Raw genomic sequence first — 19,189 nt, forward strand, 5'->3', positions numbered from 1 at the left:
CTCGTTAAACTTGCTACTGGCTTGCATAAAAAAAATACATATTTTAACATAATAATGTTGACAATAATGCTTACTGTCAAAAATGATTCAAAATAAACTTCTGTTTAAATTTAAAGTAATATAAAGTTAATAAAAATATAAATTATAAATGTGAACTATAAATATGCGTATACGAGTTTACTATACTATAATATGTAATTGCATTTAAATTTATTAAATTAAATATTGTAATAATTTCTTAGACATTTAATATAAACAAGTTAGATAAAGGTCTATATTAAATCGTTTCTATTAAAAAATTATATATATAAATGAACAAAATACTATGGAAGACAACAAATCACAGACTTTAAGAGAAACAAGAAAAAAACATTGTGATATGATGACAGAAATTGAAAAAAAACGGGTAGTCTCTTTGGAAAATATTAGAGAGTCGGAGTTATCGATTATTTATGTGAGAAAAAAAATGTTTAATATTATCGATGATTTCAATACTACACATAACGTGCATTTCAGGCAAAGAAAAAAATTGTATAAATATAACAAATTTAAAATATTTAGATATAAAAAACAGCAAATAAAATTATGTAATAATAAGAAGGCTTGCCTAAATTATAAAGAATCGCGTCAACACACTAAGATAATGAACAGTATGCCAGTATTAAATAACTTACAAAATGAACAAAGTTCTAGTTCAAAAAGTTGCGACGCTTTTTTATCGTCACATCCACGTGCTTTCAATTCTAACTTCATAGTTAATACCATGCTTAAATCGCAATATCAAAACTCAGAATGTCCATTTTTAAATAATTATTCAATCCTAAGACCCTGCTGGAAAGTGTATCGCTGTCAACTCAATACCAAAGAAGAGACCTGTTGCTGTTCATGCAATTCTGATGCTATGTTCGAAGTAATGAAAAGTCTATACGATTGCTATAAAAAAAAAAATTGTGACAATTGTAATTGTATTCTATGTGCACATTTACCTAGAGAAGAAAGACGTCTAGGGGAATTACGAAAATTAGGAAAAACAGAACAATTATCCCTCGTCCCGCTTTCAGAATTTATGACACCAGCATATATAAAACAAATACCACCGAATAAAGTAGAGAAATTAAAGGCAGCGGGTCTTTTGACGCCATTGGAAGGTAAAAGTTCAGATAAAAAGGAGGAAATACTAAGAGGATTAGCAATGAATGGTATTCCTTTGCCAAAGGGTAAAACAACATCTGAGAAAAAGCTTTTAGATAAAATTAGAAAAGATGTTGGTCTTCCACCAGAACCAAAAAGTCCATCTGCTAAAAAGAAATATGAAAAAGCTATGGCTTCGGGTCTTATAACGCCTCTTTTCGGGAAGTCTTTACCTGAGAAAGAAAGAATTTTGAAAGGCCAGGCTGATTTAGGCTTGGCTCTACCCGAAGGACGTACTTCATCAGAAAAAAATTTAATAGCTAAAATAAAAGGTTTAAAAGCCCCATCATCTAAATTATTACGAGACAAGACGCCTGAAGAAAAAGAAGCTATTATTAAAGATCTCGCATTGAAAGGCATGCCAATACCAGAAGGAAAAACTGCATCTGAAAAAAAATTAATTGAAAAGGTACGCACTGAAGTTGGGCTTCCACCTATACCCAAAACTCCGTGGGACAAAAAGAAATATGAAAAAGCTATGGCTTCAGGTCTTATAACACCTCTCGTAGGAAAGACTGCATCTGAAAAAGAAATAATTTTGAAAGGCCAGGCTGATTTAGGCTTAGCCCTACCCGAAGGACGTACATCATCAGAAAAAAAATTGATAGCTAAAATAAAGTCTTTGAAAGTCCCTTCATCAAAATTATTGCGAGACAAAACATCCGACGAAAAAGAATATCTACTTAAAGATCTCGCAATGAAAGGCATGCCACTACCAGAAGGAAAAACAGCGTCGGAAAAACAATTAATTGATAAGGTTCGTGCTGAAGTTGGCCTCCCACCTACACCTAAAACTCCATCGGCTAAAGAAAAGTATGATAAAGCATTTGCAGCTGGGCATATAGTACCACTAGAAGGCAAAAGTCGTTCACAGAAAGAAAAGATTTTAAGAGAGCAAGCTAAATTAGGTGTGCCTTTACCTGAGGGTCGAACTCCATCTGAAAAATCTTTAATTGCTAAAGTACAAGCTGAGTCTCTACCAGATAGAATCAAAAGGGCAAAAGCAGGTATGATGACACCTTTGCGTGGAAAAACGCCAGAACAAAAAGAAAGTATATTGAAAGAATTGGTTTTGCATAAAATTCCTCTTCCTGAAGGTAAAACAGCCTCCGAAAAACAAATTATTAATAAAGTTCGTAAAGATCTCGGGTTGCCACCAGAACCAAAGTCAAAAGATGAAAAAGCTAAGTACAATGAAGCCATCATTGCTGGTATAATTACTCCTCTAGAAGGTAAAAGTCAATCTCAAAAAGAAAAGATACTACAAGCACAAGCTCACATGGGAATTCAACTACCAGAAGGCCGAACTGCCTCTGAAAAATCTCTTATAAAACGAATTAAAAAAAAGACATTACCTCCAGAAAAAAGAAAACAGCTCGATGAAAAAACTTTAAAAGTTGTAAAAGAAGGTAAAGGACCAAGTGACGAATGTATATGTGACGTAATAGCGCCAGAAATAGGATATGTAACACCGTTACAAAAAGAAAAAAAAATAAGAGAACTTGCAATGCAGGGTTTACCGCTACCAGAAGCTAAAACTGCCTCGGACAAAAAGCTACTTGAGAAAGTACAAGCTGATTTAGGAATACCTCCTGTGCCAACAACACCATCATTAAAAGAAAAATATAGAAGAGCCCAAGATGCTGGTGTTATAGTGCCATTAGAAGGTAAAACAAAATCACAAAAGGCGCAAATTTTAATGAAACAAGCAGAAATGGGTATACCTCTGCCCGAAGGACGCACAGCTTCCGAAAAAGCTTTAGTTAGTAAAGTTCGTGCAACTGTGAAGCCGATATCTGGCAAAACTCCGGATGAACAGAAGAAAATTCTAAGAAGTATAGTTAAGGCAGGATTGCCTTTGCCAGAAGGCACTACGCATTCCGAAAAACAAATTATTAAGCAAGTAAAAGATGACATGGGTCTTCCTGCGACAGGAATCCCTTCAGAATTATTTCTTAAGGCCAAGGCAGCAGGTCTTATAACTCCCTTAGAAGGTAAAACAAAAGAACAAAAAGAGAAAATTTTAAGGGATAGAGTTACTACAGGTTTACCTCTACCTGAAGGTGTGACACCATCAGATAAGGAGTTAATTAAAAAAATTAAAGAATCCACGGGCTATAAAACACCAAAATATCCATCGAAGATTCTGAAAAAAAAATCAGTTGGCTTACTAACACCCTTAGAAGGGAAAACACCGTCTGAAAAAGAAAAGATACTTGAACATCAAAAAGCTGCTGGTTTACCTCTACCAGAAGGAAAAACACCGTCTGAAAAAGAAATTATTGAAAGAGTTAAAAAGAAAAAATCTCCAAAACTTTTATCCTTACGTGGTAAAACTCCTTCCCAAAAGGAAAAAATATTGAGACATCTTGCAAAACATGATTTACCACTACCTGAACCAAAATCACCATCCGAAAAAGCTATTATTGACAAAGTGAAAGCAGAAGTGAAGGTTTCGCCTGAAAGAAGACCAATGTCTGCAAGATTGAGATCGGCAAAAGCTGCGGGGTTATTGACACCATTAGAGGGTAAGACAGCTGAACAAAAAGAAAACATTTTAAAGGGATTGGCTAAAGCTGGAATTCCACTACCTGAAGGGAAATCAAAATCAGAGAAAAGAATTATTGAAAAGGTACGAGAAGAGATTGGATTACCACCAGAACCAAAAACGCCATCGCTAAGAGAAAAAATGAAACAAGCTCAAATAGATGGTATAATAACGCCTTTAGAAGGAAAAACGCCTGCTGAAAAAGAAAAAATACTGCTAAAAATGCATGAAGCAGGTATACCATTGCCAAAAGGAAGAACAGCGTCAGAAAAATCTTTGGTCAAGAAAGTTAAAGCTGGTGTTATAACTAGGCCTTACAGAATACCATCTAAGAAATTAAGAGAAGCAAAAGCTGCAGGCTTATTAACACCACTAGAAGGCAAAACCGCTGAACAAAAGGAGAGAATTATTACAGGGTTAGCAAAGGCTGGTTTACCTTTACCTGAAGGTAAAACAGCTTCAGACAAAGCATTAATAAATAAGGTACAGGAAAAAATTAAAAAAATAGACAAAAAATCAGCAAAAGTTATAAAAGAAGGAAAAGGTCCAAGTGACGAATGTATCTGCGATATGCTGGCGCCGATGAGACCACAAAAAAAAGCGGTTTCACTGACTGATCTTATTGGGAAAACACCAGAACAAAAAGAAAAATACCTAAAAGACTTAGCATTGCAAGGAATCCCACTTCCTGAATCAAGAACTAAATCAGATAAAAAACTAATAAATAAGATTCGCGCCGATATAGGATTACCTCCAGAACCAACAACACCATCCTTAAAGGAAAAATATAATAGAGCCCTTGATGCAGGCTTAATAACACCCTTACAAGGAAAATCTGAGCAACAGAAAGAAAAAATTCTCCGACGTCAAGCGGAAATGGGTCTGCCCCTGCCGGAAGGTAGGACTCCTTCAGAAAAAGATCTTATAGCGAAAGTTATAGCCACAACGCCACCAGTTATAAAAATAAAATCAGAAAAATTGCGTAAAGCTAAAGCTGCCGGACTTCTTACACCACTAGCAGGTAAATCGCCGGAACAAAAAGAAAAAATTCTTAAAGGGTTGGCCATGCATGGAATTCCATTACCAGAACCTAAAACAAGTTCTGAAAAAAATATTATTGATAAAGTGCGTGCTGAGGTCGGTCTTCCTCCCGAGCCAAAAACAAAACAAGAGAGACAGAGGTATGATAGAGCTATCGCTGCTGGAATAATTACTCCTTTACAAGGAAAATCACCGTCAATGAAAGAAAAAATCCTTCGAGGTCAGGCGGAAATGGGCCTACCTCTACCAGAAGGTAGGACGCGATCAGAAAAGGATCTTATAGCAAAAGTTAGAGCAACAACACTACCACTTTCAAAAGTACACATGCCATTAAAATCGGAGAAATTGCGTAAAGCTAAAGCTGCCGGAATACTAACACCATTAGACGGTAAATCACCTGAACAGAAAGAAAAAATTCTCAAAGGTTTAGCCATGCATGGAATTCCTTTACCAGAGCCTAAAACTAGTTCAGAAAGAAATATTATTGATAAAGTGCGGGCGGAAGTCGGCCTTCCCCCAGAGCCAAAAACAAAACAAGAAAAAGAGATGTATGATAGGGCTATCGCTGCTGGAATAATTACTCCATTGCAAGGAAAATCACCTTCACAAAAAGAAAAAATCCTTCGGCGTCAGGCTGAAATGGGTCTTCCACTACCAGAAGGTAGAACACATTCAGAAAAAAGTCTTATTGCAAAAGTGAGAGCAACAACGCCACCAATTCCAAAAATAAAATCAGAAAAATTGCGTAAAGCAAAAGCTGCCGGACTACTAACACCATTAGAAGGTAAATCTCCAGCACAAAAAGAAAAAATTCTTAAAGGTTTAGCCATGCATGGAATTCCTTTACCAGAGCCTAAAACAAGCTCTGACAGAAATATTATAGACAAAGTGCGTGCTGAAGTCGGTCTGCCTCCAGAGCCAAAAACACGACAAGAAAGACAAAGATATGATAGAGCTATCGCTGCTGGAATAATAACTCCATTGGAAGGAAAATCACCTTCACAAAAAGAAAAAATACTTCGAGGTCAAGCGGAAATGGGCCTGCCACTTCCAGAAGGTAGGACGCCTTCAGAAAAAGATCTCATAGCAAAAGTACGAGCAACAACACTACCACTTTCAAAAGTACATATACCATTAAAATCAGAAAAATTGCGTAAAGCCAAAGCTGCCGGGATACTTACACCATTAGCAGGTAAATCACCGGAACAAAAAGAAAAAATTCTCAAAGGATTGGCCATGCATGGGATTCCTTTACCAGAACCTAAAACTAGTTCAGAAAGAAATATTATTGATAAAGTGCGGGCAGAAGTCGGTCTTCCCCCAGAGCCAAAAACAAAACAAGAGAAAGAGATGTATGACAGAGCTATCGCTGCTGGACTAATAACTCCATTGCAAGGAAAATCACCGTCACAAAAAGAAAAAATTCTGCGTGAACAGGCTGAAATGGGACTGCCTCTGCCGGAAGGTAGGACTCCTTCAGAAAAAGACCTTATAGCAAAAGTGAAAGCAACAACACCACCAATTCCAAAAATAAAATCAGAAAAATTGCGTAAAGCTAAAGCTGCCGGACTGCTCACACCATTAGAAGGTAAATCTCCAGCACAAAAAGAAAAAATTCTTAAAGGTTTAGCCATGCATGGAATTCCTTTACCAGAGCCTAAAACAAGCTCCGAAAGAAATATTATAGATAAAGTGCGTGCTGAAGTCGGTCTGCCTCCAGAGCCAAGAACCCGACAAGAGAGACGCAGGTATGATAGAGCTATCGCTGCTGGAATAATTACTCCGTTACAAGGAAAATCACCATCAATGAAAGAAAAAATCCTTCGAGGTCAGGCGGAAATGGGCCTACCTCTACCGGAGGGTAGGACGCGATCAGAAAAAGATCTTATAGCAAAAGTCAGAGCAACAACATTACCACTTTCAAGAGTACACATGCCATTGAAATCAGAAAAATTGCGTAAAGCAAAAGCTGCCGGGATACTTACACCATTAGCAGGTAAACCGCCGGAACAAAAAGAAAGAATTCTGAAAGGATTAGCCATGCATGGGATTCCTTTACCAGAACCAAAAACTACTTCAGAAAGAAATATTATTGATAAAGTGCGGGCGGAAGTCGGTCTTCCCCCAGAGCCAAAAACAAAACAAGAAAAGGAGATGTATGATAGGGCTATCGCAGCTGGAATAATTACTCCATTGCAAGGTAAAACACCGTCGCAAAAAGAAAAAATTCTGCGTGAGCAGGCTGAAATGGGACTGCCTCTGCCAGAAGGTAGGACTCCTTCAGAAAAAGAGCTTATAGCAAAAGTGAGAGCAACAACGCCACCAATTCCAAAAATAAAATCAGAAAAATTGCGTAAAGCTAAAGCTGCCGGACTTCTTACACCATTAGCAGGTAAATCGCCAGCACAAAAAGAAAAAATTCTTAAAGGTTTAGCCATGCATGGAATTCCTTTACCAGAGCCTAAAACAAGCTCTGACAGAAATATTATAGACAAAGTGCGTGCTGAAGTTGGTCTGCCTCCAGAGCCAAAAACCCGACAAGAAAGACAAAGATATGATAGAGCTATCGCTGCTGGAATAATAACTCCATTGGAAGGAAAATCACCTTCACAAAAAGAAAAAATACTTCGAGGTCAGGCGGAAATGGGCCTACCTCTACCAGAAGGCAGGACGCCTTCAGAAAAAGATCTTATCGCAAAAGTAAGAGCAACAACACTACCTCTTTCAAAAGTACACATGCCGTTGAAATCGGAAAAATTGCGTAAAGCAAAAGCTGCCGGATTTCTTACACCATTAGCAGGTAAACCACCGGAACAAAAAGAAAAAATTCTAAAAGGATTGGCCATGCATGGAATTCCTTTACCAGAACCTAAAACTAGTTCAGAAAGAAATATTATTGATAAAGTGCGGGCAGAAGTTGGCCTTCCCCCAGAGCCAAAAACAAAACAAGAGAAAGAGATGTATGACAGAGCTATCGCTGCTGGACTAATTACTCCATTGCAAGGAAAATCACCGTCACAAAAAGAAAAAATTCTGCGTGAACAGGCTGAAATGGGACTGCCTCTGCCGGAAGGTAGGACTCCTTCAGAAAAAGACCTTATAGCAAAAGTAAGAGCAACAACGCCACCAATTCCAAAAATAAAATCAGAAAAATTGCGTAAAGCTAAAGCTGCCGGACTTCTTACACCATTAGCAGGTAAATCGCCAGACCAAAAAGAAAAAATTCTTAAAGGGTTGGCCATGCATGGAATTCCTTTACCAGAGCCTAAAACAAGCTCCGAAAGGAATATTATAGACAAAGTGCGTGCTGAAGTTGGTCTTCCTCCAGAGCCAAAAACCCGACAAGAGAGACAGAGGTATGATAGAGCTATCGCTGCTGGAATAATAACTCCATTGCAAGGAAAATCACCTTCACAAAAAGAAAAAATACTTCGAGGTCAAGCGGAAATGGGCCTGCCACTTCCGGAAGGTAGGACGCCTTCAGAAAAAGATCTCATAGCAAAAGTAAGAGCAACAACACTACCACTTTCAAAAGTACACATGCCATTGAAATCAGAAAAATTGCGTAAAGCAAAAGCTGCCGGGATACTTACACCATTAGCAGGTAAATCACAGGAACAAAAAGAGAAAATTCTTAAAGGATTGGCAATGCATGGAATTCCTTTGCCAGAGCCTAAAACTAGTTCAGAAAGAAATATTATTGATAAAGTGCGGGCGGAAGTCGGTCTTCCCCCGGAGCCAAAAAATAAACAAGAAAAAGACATGTATGATAGGGCTATAGCAGCTGGAATAATAACACCATTGCAAGGAAAATCACCATCACAAAAAGAAAAAATTCTGCGTGAACAGGCTGAAATGGGACTGCCTCTGCCGGAAGGTAGGACTCCTTCAGAAAAAGACCTTATAGCAAAAGTGAAAGCAACAACACCACCAATTCCAAAAATAAAATCAGAAAAATTGCGTAAAGCTAAAGCTGCCGGACTGCTCACACCATTAGAAGGTAAATCTCCAGCACAAAAAGAAAAAATTCTTAAAGGGTTGGCCATGCATGGAATTCCTTTACCAGAGCCTAAAACAAGCTCTGACAGAAATATTATAGACAAAGTGCGTGCTGAAGTTGGTCTGCCTCCAGAGCCAAAAACCCTACAAGAAAGAAGGAGGTATGATAGAGCTATCGCTGCTGGAATAATAACTCCATTGCAAGGAAAAACACCTTCACAAAAAGAAAAAATACTTCGAGGTCAAGCGGAAATGGGCCTGCCACTTCCGGAAGGTAGGACGCCTTCAGAAAAAGATCTCATAGCAAAAGTACGAGCAACAACACTACCACTTTCAAAAGTACATATACCATTAAAATCAGAAAAATTGCGTAAAGCCAAAGCTGCCGGGATACTAACACCATTAGCAGGTAAATCACCAGAACAAAAAGAAAAAATTCTTAAAGGATTGGCTATGCATGGAATTCCTTTGCCAGAGCCTAAAACTAGTTCAGAAAGAAATATTATTGATAAAGTGCGGGCGGAAGTCGGTCTTCCCCCAGAGCCCAAAACAAAACAAGAGAAAGAGATGTATGACAGAGCTATTGCTGCTGGACTAATTACTCCATTGCAAGGGAAATCACCATCACAAAAAGAAAAAATTTTGCGTGAGCAGGCTGAAATGGGACTGCCTCTGCCGGAAGGAAGAACCCCTTCAGAAAAAGATCTTATAGCAAAAGTAAGAGCAACAGCCCCACCAGTAATAAAAGTAAAATCTGAAAAATTGCGTAAGGCAAAAGCTGCCGGGCTACTTACACCATTAGAAGGTAAATCACCGGAACAAAAAGAAAAAATTCTTAAAGGATTAGCCATGCATGGAATTCCTTTACCAGAGCCTAAAACAAGTTCAGAAAGAAATATCATGGATAAAGTTCGTGCGGAAGTGGGCCTACCTCCACAACCGAAAACACGGCAAGAGAAAGAGAGATATGACAGAGCCATCGCTGCCGGAATAATAACTCCATTACAAGGAAAATCACCTTCAATGAAAGAAAAAATCCTTCGAGGTCAGGCGGAAATGGGCCTACCTCTGCCAGAAGGTAGGACTCCGTCAGAAAAAGATCTTATAGCGAAAGTACGCGCAACGACGCTTCCACTTTCAAAAGTACGAATACCGTTAAAATCCGAAAAATTGCGTAAAGCAAAAGCTGCAGGGATATTAACACCTTTAGACGGTAAAACACCGGAACAAAAAGAAAAAATCCTTAAAGGTTTAGCCATGCATGGAATTCCTTTACCAGAATCTAAAACTAGTTCGGAAAAAAAAATTATAGATAAAGTTCGTGCTGAAGTCGGCCTGCCACCGGAGCCAAAAACACAACAAGAGAAAGAGATGTATGATAGAGCTACTGCGGCTGGAATAATAACTCCATTGCAAGGAAAATCACCGTCACAAAAAGAGAAAATTTTGAGAAGTCAAGCGGAAATGGGCCTGCGTCTACCGGAAGGTAGAACGCGTTCAGAAAAAGATCTTATAGCTAAAGTTAAAGCAACAACGCTTCCAATTCCAAAAGTAAAATCTGAAAAATTGCGTAAGGCAAAAGCTGCCGGGCTACTTACACCATTAGAAGGTAAATCACCGGAACAAAAAGAAAAAATTCTAAAAGGATTGGCCATGCATGGAATTCCTTTACCAGAACCTAAAACTAGTTCAGAAAGAAATATTATTAACAAAGTGCGTGCTGAAGTCGGTTTGCCTCCAGAACCAAAAACACGACAAGAGAAAGAGAAGTACAACAGAGCTATGGCTGCTGGATTAATTACACCACTAATAGGAAAATCACCTTCACAAAAAGCAAACATCTTGCGGGGTCAAGCTAAATTGGGTCTTCAACTACCTGAAGGCAATACACCCTCAGAAAAGTCACTTATAAGGAAAGTTAAGGAAACAACTCCAGTAGAACCTGAATTCTTAGCGTTGCCTCCAGAATTAACCAAATTGGAAAAAAAAACAGCAAAAGTTATGAAAGAAGGAAAAGGTCCTAGCGATGAATGTATTTGTGATATTTTGACGCCTCGTCGTAGATCGCTCTCAAGAAAATCTACAGAAATATACAAAATTCCATCAGAAAAATTACGAAAAGCTAAAGAAGCGGGCTTATTAACTCCACTCGAGGGAAAATCTAAAGCTCAAAAAGAAAAGATTGTTAAAGGATTAGCATTACAAGGAATTCCATTACCAGAAGGAAAAACAGATTCCGAAAAAAAAATAATAGATAAAGTACGAGCTGATCTTGGGTTACCCCCAGAACCAAAAACTAAATCAGCAAAAAAAGCTTATAATAAAGCATTAGCTGATGGTTTTATAACACCATTGCAAGGAAAATCAAAAGCACAAAAAGAAAAAATTTTACGAAAGCAAGCTGAGTTAGGATTGCTTTTACCTGAAGGTCGAACGCCTTCTGAAAAAAGTATCATAGCGAAACTCAAGGAAACGTTTCCGCCACCAATAGAAACTCCTTCACTGCGTGAAAAATTAAGTAAAGCCAGAGCTGCTGGCTTATTAACGCCTTTGGAGGGAAAAACTCATGAACAAAAGGAAAAAATTCTTAAAAACTTAGCTGAAGCTGGTTTGCCATTACCGGAAGGAAAAACACCTTCGGATAGATCTTTAATTCAAAAAATTGAGGCTGAATACGGAAAATTTCCAAAAGCCAAAACAAAATCTAAAAAAATTGGGGAATCAGTTGTGCGCAGGAAAGGTGGTATTACTGAAGAGTTCGAAGACATCATTAAAACGACAACATGTGATAGAGGTTGTGGATGTGATAAAAAGAAAATAAGATTTAAACATAGTTATGTAAAAATAAGAGTTACTTCTCCTGATATATCATCTTTATGTCCCTGTCCAGAAGAGTGTGTACCAGGGGTAAAAGGTGGAGTATTTACTGATAATGAAGGTATAAAAGTAACAGTTGGAAGAGTTACAGGCATACCCTCTTTTTCGTCAAGAAAATCATTTGATAGTGATAAAGCTATTTTAGAACCTTCTAAGAACACAACATTAAAAAAGAAAAATATATTTGGGAACGAAAACGGTGTTCTTACTTACCATTATTCGAAAAATTATAAGAATACTGATTTGGCTTGTTCTAAATCTGAAACAAATGTACAAAAGCTTTATATGAAACAATGTTTTCCACGCAATTGTAAAACATGTGGTTCTTACAACAGTAGAGACATTTTTAAAAATGATTGTAAGAAAATTAGCTCTGTCAGAATTATTCAATCCATTGAAGGCAACTTTAATAACTTGATTTCGTCACAGGAATATCTCATAAAGAATACTTCAAAAAATACAAGTTTTGAATCAATGTATTTATTAAACAGAGATTCATCGCTAAGCTTACTGACTTTACCCACTAGTATTAGTATAATATCGTTTTCGACGACAGAATCTTCATCAAATCCCAGTTTTTATAAGGAAAGAACATCGTGTACAAGCCTTAATTTTTCTGAATGCTTGCAAAGCACAAATGATAGCAGTACTTCAGAGGCCATAAGGTAACCTTATTTATGATGTTGTTGGCTTTGGTTTAGTATCTTGTGATGTTTTTATTTAATCTTGAAATATTGTTTTCATATTTTGTTATTTGTGTATGGTACTATGTATTATTGTTTAATCAAATGAATAAATCGTCTTCCAGAAATACTTCTTTTGAAAGTTATGGTTGTTTTCCTGATACTTATTCTCAATTCAGAACATATATTGAAAATAATGCCAAACATAATATACTCATGTTTCGGATAAATAAATCGAAGACAAGTTATTTGATGAAAAGGAAATATTTCGATAAAAAGGAAACTGCTATGATCGATAATGATCTCGTTATCAACGACTTCATTTGCAATATACTCTCAAAGAGTCAGATATATAGCACGTCGTCTCTCGTCATTGTCATGTCTACCACCTCCGACGAACACAATTCAAAATATTCTCCAAGTGAAAGGCGACAGAGTTCAACGATTGGCATAGATCTATTAGAAAATTACAATAATTGGAATAATAAGGCAAAAAGTTTACATCGTGAGTTTAACATTCATTAAATTATTTATTAAAACAATTGGTTCTTGGTTATTAATTAAGTAATATTATAATGTATTCGTATTTTACCTATTAATACATTCTACGAATATGCCTATTCAATGCCTATTAATGATTATTTTACAAAATTAACTAAATCATTACTTCTAACTTTTTGTGCGTTATTATAGACATTCATCAAAAACAAAATGGTTTTAAAATTACTAGTAAAGGAAGAAATGAAAAAAACAATTCATCAATAATGCTTGTTGATCGCAATAAAAAAATAAAATCGCAAAATGAAAATGAAAAACATGAAAGAAATTTACTTACTAATGAACAAACGCATCAAACAAATACAAGAAATCAAAATACTGATACCACCCAGGATAGACCTTGCTGTTGTAAAGCAAAAGAGGATAGATTACGTACCGCTACTGATATAAGTCAAAGGAAAGTGGGCAGTATAGTTACAGAATTGGTGACTCCTATAATACTTAAGGAAGCTGCTGCACAAGGCATGATTTCTAATATCAAGTTTAAAAATCTGAAAAATTGGTTTCTATGTTAAGTTGTCCTTATAAATCTAATCATAATATTTGTTTTAAGGTCTCAGTCATGAAACATATATAAATCCACAAGATAATAATATAATGCGACAACCGCGGCTAAAGATGACACAATCAAACCTTAAGATGCCAACTCCAATCAGATTCTGTAAGATTCCTCCGTGCAACGATGTTAAAAATAGCAATTATCATTTGGTGCCAATTTGCGGATCTCAGAAAACTTCAACAAACAATACCACTACTGAAACTACTTTTAAAACATGTGATTGTAGTCCTGAGAAATTGATGAAGTTGTTTGAAAAAAGCGCAAAAGAAATATCATCAAAAGCTTGCAATGTTTGTAGCATCGAAATTATTGGTAAATTTCTTATTTCTTTTTGTTTACCTTTTTATTTATTTATTTCGGCACATAAAATAATACTTATAATCGTTCTTTGTGATAAATTTAGTAAGTGTCGATTATATATATCATATCATATCTATTACAGATACGAAAAAACTACTTTCAAATGAATGCCATGCGCGTAAATGTAACAATTGCAGATCAAAAAAATCACCTGAAGCTGTTACATCATATGAAAAAAAACTGAAAAATGTATGCCCGTGCGAACAACAAAAACTTTTCATAGAAAATGATTTTGAAGAAAAGATCGACGACAAAAAGAGTACTTCCTCAAAGGATCGCTGCAAATGTTTGCAAATTGAGAAAGATCAGAAACATATAAAAAAAAATATAATATGTGAATGTCCTGAACCCGAACCTGAACCTGAAATAGATTTTATGGATTGGATTGATGAAAAAGAAGAAAGGAGACTTAAGTCTGATTTGACACAGACAATATCAGGCTTTAGAATAAACATACCTCGAAAAAAAACTGACAGGGAAAATTTTGAATTCGAAATGAGTTTCGAAGAGACATTGAGGTACATTGCAGAAAATCTTGAGAATGAAAGTAGCAAATATAATAGTGACATATGTTCCTGTAAAAGTGATTTGAAATTACAATCAAAGAATGTGTCAGTCGATTGTGAATGTCCATACGAACCGTACACCCCTGAAGCTCCAGAAGAAGAGACATTCGAAGAAGAACCATTTACGGGTATTAAATTTCATATTAGTGGCAAAGGTTCCGGTTCTAAAGGGCTGAATGGAATTTTGTGTTTTCGTTGTTGAAAAGCTTATCCAAAGATATAAAAATTAAGGAACATACAAATATGTCAACTTTACTAATATAAAACCTATCTCAGTACCAATGACTACCTCACTCACTCCCTCTACACCCCGTATCTGGATAAAAACAAAATTAAATTATTTCATCGCCGGACCGATTCAGGATAATAGGTGTATTTCAGTTTATAGGTGTTTGTGCAAACACAAGTGCAATTTCATATAACAATAAACATATAAAATGTCTAGTTTATAAAATTTTGGGTAGGTTAGTGTGTTTGTAATTCATTTCAAATTGGACCATTATAATAAAAAGAAATGCGCTGTTTACCATTTTTCGAAACTACAATATGGCTTTATGTTTAAGAAACAAACTATCCTTACAATTATTTGTTAACATAATATTACATAATCATTTTCATAGCCATCGATCGAATGGTATAAAAGTAAATGTGCTACTGGACAATCTGGATTTTCCATTGAAAAATTGTATGATCGGTCAAATGGTGTCGCCGTCTAAGAGCCTAAAACAGATATAGGTACCAATATCTATTTGAAACTCAAAACAGAATGATACGTCATTTTGGACTAATATATTTAAAAAAGATTCTACTCATTAGCTTTTAATGCTAGGTAAATAAAAAATCTTAATTGTGTCTATGAGTGACATTTTCTTTATTTTTTATATTCCAGGAAATAGCCAAGTTTAGAGATACAATATTTCCAAACTAAAAGCTAGTATAATAACTAAATAACAACCTAATAAAGCAATTAATTATTACAAAATTAATAAAATGTAAAATTATCAAAAATGATATAATTTATTAAACTTAATTTTAATATAAGCTCTAACGGAAGTTTTAAAATATGATATACAATATTTAAATCACTTCATACCTAATCACAAAATAATAAAAACTCTTTAAAATAATTAAATATATGACTAGTGTTTTTTATTTTTATTTGGTTAAACCAAAATATACCCTAATACAAATGTGGCCAGGCCATCAAATAAACTAGGCAAATACATGCATAAGATATAAATATCATAGGTATCATATGTAAGGAAATAGGATAGTACTACTAGAAGTTACTACTGTATTATGTGCGATTGCAAACATACATATATAATGAAAGTATGTGAAATCGCATAATTGGTATTTATTCATCTTGAGCCTCATAGGGCCAAAGAGTAGCCTCTACTTCAAGATCATCTGTATCAGCAGGGCTGACTTCTCCAGGACTTTCTTCTTCAGGGCTTTCTTCTTCGGGACTCTCTGTAAGACTCTCTGGTTCTCCATCAAGGTTTGTTGGTGGAGAGTCATCAATAGTAGTAGTGGTTGTTGTGGTAGTAGTAGGAATTTCTTCTACTTCATCAACATCATGAGACTCCTCCGATTCCTCTGGATCATCATTGCCTGTGACAATGAAAACTACAAAACTTGTTAGTATTTGTGTTACAAGTATTATTATATTATGTTATACAATTCACATCCCTGTTAATTCAATATAAAGATTATGTTTATTTAAAAACCATTATACAGAAACTTAAATATAAATAAAATAGAAATGAAGATACTGGATGAGAAATTTAAATTAAACATGTACATAATAAAGACCAAAATTTAAGATGCTATATTCTTGGGCAACATATATAATAGGAATAGCACATAATCGCTCATCTCAATTTCTGATTCACTATATCAATTAGTAATATACACATATACATACCATCATCATCAGTTTCAGCCTCTTCCATAGGCTCTGGATTTGGTTTTTCTATAGGTGTATGTTTCATGTACTTCTTGGCTACTGAGTTAAGCTGTCAAAATAGAAAAAAAAATCTTAACAATAGTATAACCAGTATGACAGGGATGGGCTGCTACTGGGAATATCTCCAAGAAAACGAAATATGTTTTTATTTGCCTGACCCTGGGATTGATCCCAGGACATTGTTATCTGCAGCCTTTAAACTAAAAACTTACAAGACCAATATTTAATTATTTTAATTATTTTTATTATGCAGGCTAAGATAAACTCTTTTATAAAATTTTATCTTACAAATGGAGACAAAGAGTTGAATATTTTTTATGGAAATATACTGTAATACCAACAGATGACAATTCTACTTAGACTTTTGATTCTTAACTGGTGTAGCTGAGAGGATGACATGTATTGGAAATAAATATAATGGTCATTACAACAATGAAACACAATGTTCAAAAAACAATACCACTTTATCTTGGACAATCAAATTCAATCAAAAAGATATTGATTTCTATTTTCTACTAAATCAGTAATTTTCAATATTTGAATCAAAAAGCTTTACAGAAGGCAGTCATGGTAAAAGAAAATAGCATAGGTATTATTAAAAAAGTTCAATAATTTTTGTGTGTAAATTGAAAAATTTCAATACTGTCCATTACTTTTCTGTTTTACAATAGTTCTTGTAGTAACAAAATGACCAAGCTAATTGCCCTTGGGCACACATGAATTTGGGGCCACTTTGCTAGATATTTACTAAAATTAAATATCAAAAATATTTAACAAAATAGCAATTTGTTTTTAATTTTAAAAATTTGTCTACTTTGTAGATAAATTTGCTTATAGCCAGGCATTATGTTTAATTAAGTCTTAGGAATCTGTCGTGGTACAACTAAATCTTAATAAAAGTCGACATGTAAGAGAAATTGTTGGTTCTTCAGGCTCCCTGGGCGGTACGGTAATGTAGGCCTTGTAGATTTAGGGCATGTAAAGTTAGAAGCTTGACATTATTAGAGATCTGATAACTTCTAGTGTGAGTTATATGGTCTCGCCTTGGCTACATTTTACATGAAAATGTTTTTGGTGGGCCTTATTGTAAATTCTAGTGACTTTTTTTTCCTTTCTTGGTTTTTTTTTTTATTATTTATAATAACATGGGAGTTTTTATACCCATTTTTTCTTGTGGAAGTCTCGTATAAACTTCCATCCCCTAACATAAAGGTTTGGGCGATAAAAGTTACAAGTTTTTTATTTTTTTTTGTTTGTGTACAAATTCTAGCTTCAATACCAAATTTCAGGACATTCTAGGACATTAATAAATACCCTAAGAATTTTGATGATCAACAGTGAGTCAGTGATGCAATTAGGGTTTTTTTAATTATCAATAAAATCTAAAGTATAATCAAACTATACAATTTAATCTTTTTATATTTAAAAAAGTTCGCTCGTGACAATATATCCCGAAAATTTTGTTTACTAGGTATAATCCAAACCAAAGTTATAAGGGTTCAAATAAATCACAAAACGCTTCGAGAAAAGGTAGATTGTGCCCTTGCGCTTCCCTTGGTGCGTCTTGGCAGATATAAAAAATAAGAAAGTTGAGTTATATATCTTATTTAAAAAATAATAACGAAATTAACAGTTGTTTTGAGTTTTTAATACCTATAATAAACACAAACCACTCAAAATGACCATCAATAAAATCAATAATAATGTTGTCTAAATACATGTTCTTTGTCTAAATCGTTAAAAGTATCCGTAATACTACATTTCTTAATGTATGTATTCCATTTATTTCTAATAAAATTTGCAAATATTTTACATTTATGTGTAGCCCTATCTTTAAAATAATAATGTTGCATTTTAGAAATTACTGGTTTTCTTTAAAATTATAGTAATTGTAAAAAAAACAAATATCTTATATAAGTTAATAAAATATAATATTATGTTTGTTAATATTTTCTTCATTCATATTATTTAGTGTAGGTACCGCCCGGCTAAATGCGGCCTTTGTCAAAAAAAGAGATTACGAATAAGCCCAGAATTCAAAATAATAAATTTATTTATCATAGCTCATAATATTTTTTATTTAAAATACAGGGATTGTCTGAAACCATGTTTATACTTTAATAATTGTTGACCTTCTAATTCTAATTATTCATTACTAGGAGGTTTAGGTGCTGTAGCTCAAATTTTAGTTAGTTTCATTTATTGTTCCTCTAAGCGTGTATTATTTTAGTACCATAAGTTAATTAAATATAAAGCTGTGAGACGTACCCAACGTTGATTTGCTTGCTCCATTCTTGTTAATTCAGCATCTTCATCATAGGGTCTATCAGAGTTAAACCAATCAGGGCAGATCATGTGAGGGTATATTATTGGAAAAGGAATATTCATTTTACCAAAGTTATCGCTATCAGCAACAACTAAATAAGTTTAGAGGACGCAAAACTTTTATGTCCAACGTATCTACAGGCCCTATTTAAGCCCCAGACGAAAGTATTGATTATTTTGAATTCTGGGCTTATTCGTAATGTCTTTTTTTTTTTATATGGCAAAGGCCGCATTTGGCCGGGCGGTACACAAAATAATATGAATGAGGAAAATATTAACAAACATAATATTATATTTTATAAACTGATAAGATATGTGATTTTTTATAATAACTATAATTAAAAAAAAAACCAGTAATTTCTAAAATGCAACAATATTATTTTAAAGATAGCGCTACACATGAATGAAAAAGATTTACAAGTTTTATTAGACAGTTTTTGCTTTCTTCTGGGAAAAAGTAGCGATAATAAAAGAATATAAGGACACAAGTATTTTGGTGACCATGCCATCGAA

The 19,189-nt window shown here is 34.7% G+C and overlaps 3 protein-coding genes across 3 annotated transcripts; 2 read left to right on the forward strand and 1 right to left on the reverse strand.

Annotated features, from left to right (window-relative positions):
- The first annotated feature begins 643 nt into the window (after positions 1-643).
- LOC125076311 (titin-like) lies at positions 644-12,864 on the forward strand. The gene is made up of 9 exons (XM_047688408.1): positions 644-1,403; positions 1,548-1,736; positions 1,881-2,656; positions 3,924-3,934; positions 4,051-4,222; positions 4,469-8,284; positions 8,519-10,796; positions 11,472-12,321; positions 12,465-12,864. Exons 1-9 carry the CDS (start codon positions 644-646, stop codon positions 12,862-12,864), a joined length of 9,252 nt encoding a protein of 3,083 aa, XP_047544364.1.
- Positions 12,865-13,103: 239 nt separating this feature from the next.
- LOC125075950 lies at positions 13,104-14,826 on the forward strand. The gene is made up of 3 exons (XM_047687834.1): positions 13,104-13,359; positions 13,451-13,768; positions 13,899-14,826. Exons 1-3 carry the CDS (start codon positions 13,104-13,106, stop codon positions 14,582-14,584), a joined length of 1,260 nt encoding a protein of 419 aa, XP_047543790.1. The 3' UTR covers positions 14,585-14,826.
- A 611-nt stretch (positions 14,827-15,437) lies between these two features.
- LOC125075955 (anaphase-promoting complex subunit 15-like) lies at positions 15,438-18,858 on the reverse strand. Its single transcript, XM_047687839.1, has 3 exons — positions 18,620-18,858; positions 16,310-16,400; positions 15,438-16,011 (listed from the first exon to the last, which is right to left on the reverse strand). Exons 1-3 carry the CDS (start codon positions 18,737-18,739, stop codon positions 15,740-15,742), a joined length of 483 nt encoding a protein of 160 aa, XP_047543795.1. The 5' UTR covers positions 18,740-18,858; the 3' UTR covers positions 15,438-15,739.
- Between the last annotated feature and the right edge of the window lie 331 nt (positions 18,859-19,189).

Source organism: Vanessa atalanta, chromosome Z (assembly GCF_905147765.1).
Source record: "Vanessa atalanta chromosome Z, ilVanAtal1.2, whole genome shotgun sequence".
NCBI classification, from domain to species: domain Eukaryota; kingdom Metazoa; phylum Arthropoda; class Insecta; order Lepidoptera; family Nymphalidae; genus Vanessa; species Vanessa atalanta.

Excerpts from the sequence above, each read along its gene's own strand:
- LOC125075950 (XM_047687834.1), top strand. The coding sequence starts at position 13,104 with ATGCTTGTTGATCGCAATAAAAAAATAAAATCGCAAAATGAAAATGAA. Across the intron at positions 13,360-13,450 it reads TAAGGAAGCTGCTGCACAAG|GTCTCAGTCATGAAACATAT; the intron begins GCATGATTTCTA and ends ATTTGTTTTAAG. Across the intron at positions 13,769-13,898 it reads TTGTAGCATCGAAATTATTG|ATACGAAAAAACTACTTTCA; the intron begins GTAAATTTCTTA and ends TATCTATTACAG.
- LOC125075955 (XM_047687839.1), bottom strand. The coding sequence starts at position 18,739 with ATGAATATTCCTTTTCCAATAATATACCCTCACATGATCTGCCCTGAT. Across the intron at positions 16,401-18,619 it reads AGCAAGCAAATCAACGTTGG|CTTAACTCAGTAGCCAAGAA; the intron begins GTACGTCTCACA and ends CTATTTTGACAG. Across the intron at positions 16,012-16,309 it reads GGCTGAAACTGATGATGATG|TTTTCATTGTCACAGGCAAT; the intron begins GTATGTATATGT and ends CAAGTTTTGTAG.
- LOC125076311 (XM_047688408.1), top strand. The coding sequence starts at position 644 with ATGAACAGTATGCCAGTATTAAATAACTTACAAAATGAACAAAGTTCT. Across the intron at positions 1,404-1,547 it reads GAAAGGCCAGGCTGATTTAG|GCATGCCAATACCAGAAGGA; the intron begins GCTTGGCTCTAC and ends TCGCATTGAAAG. Across the intron at positions 10,797-11,471 it reads AGTTATGAAAGAAGGAAAAG|CCAAAACAAAATCTAAAAAA; the intron begins GTCCTAGCGATG and ends AATTTCCAAAAG.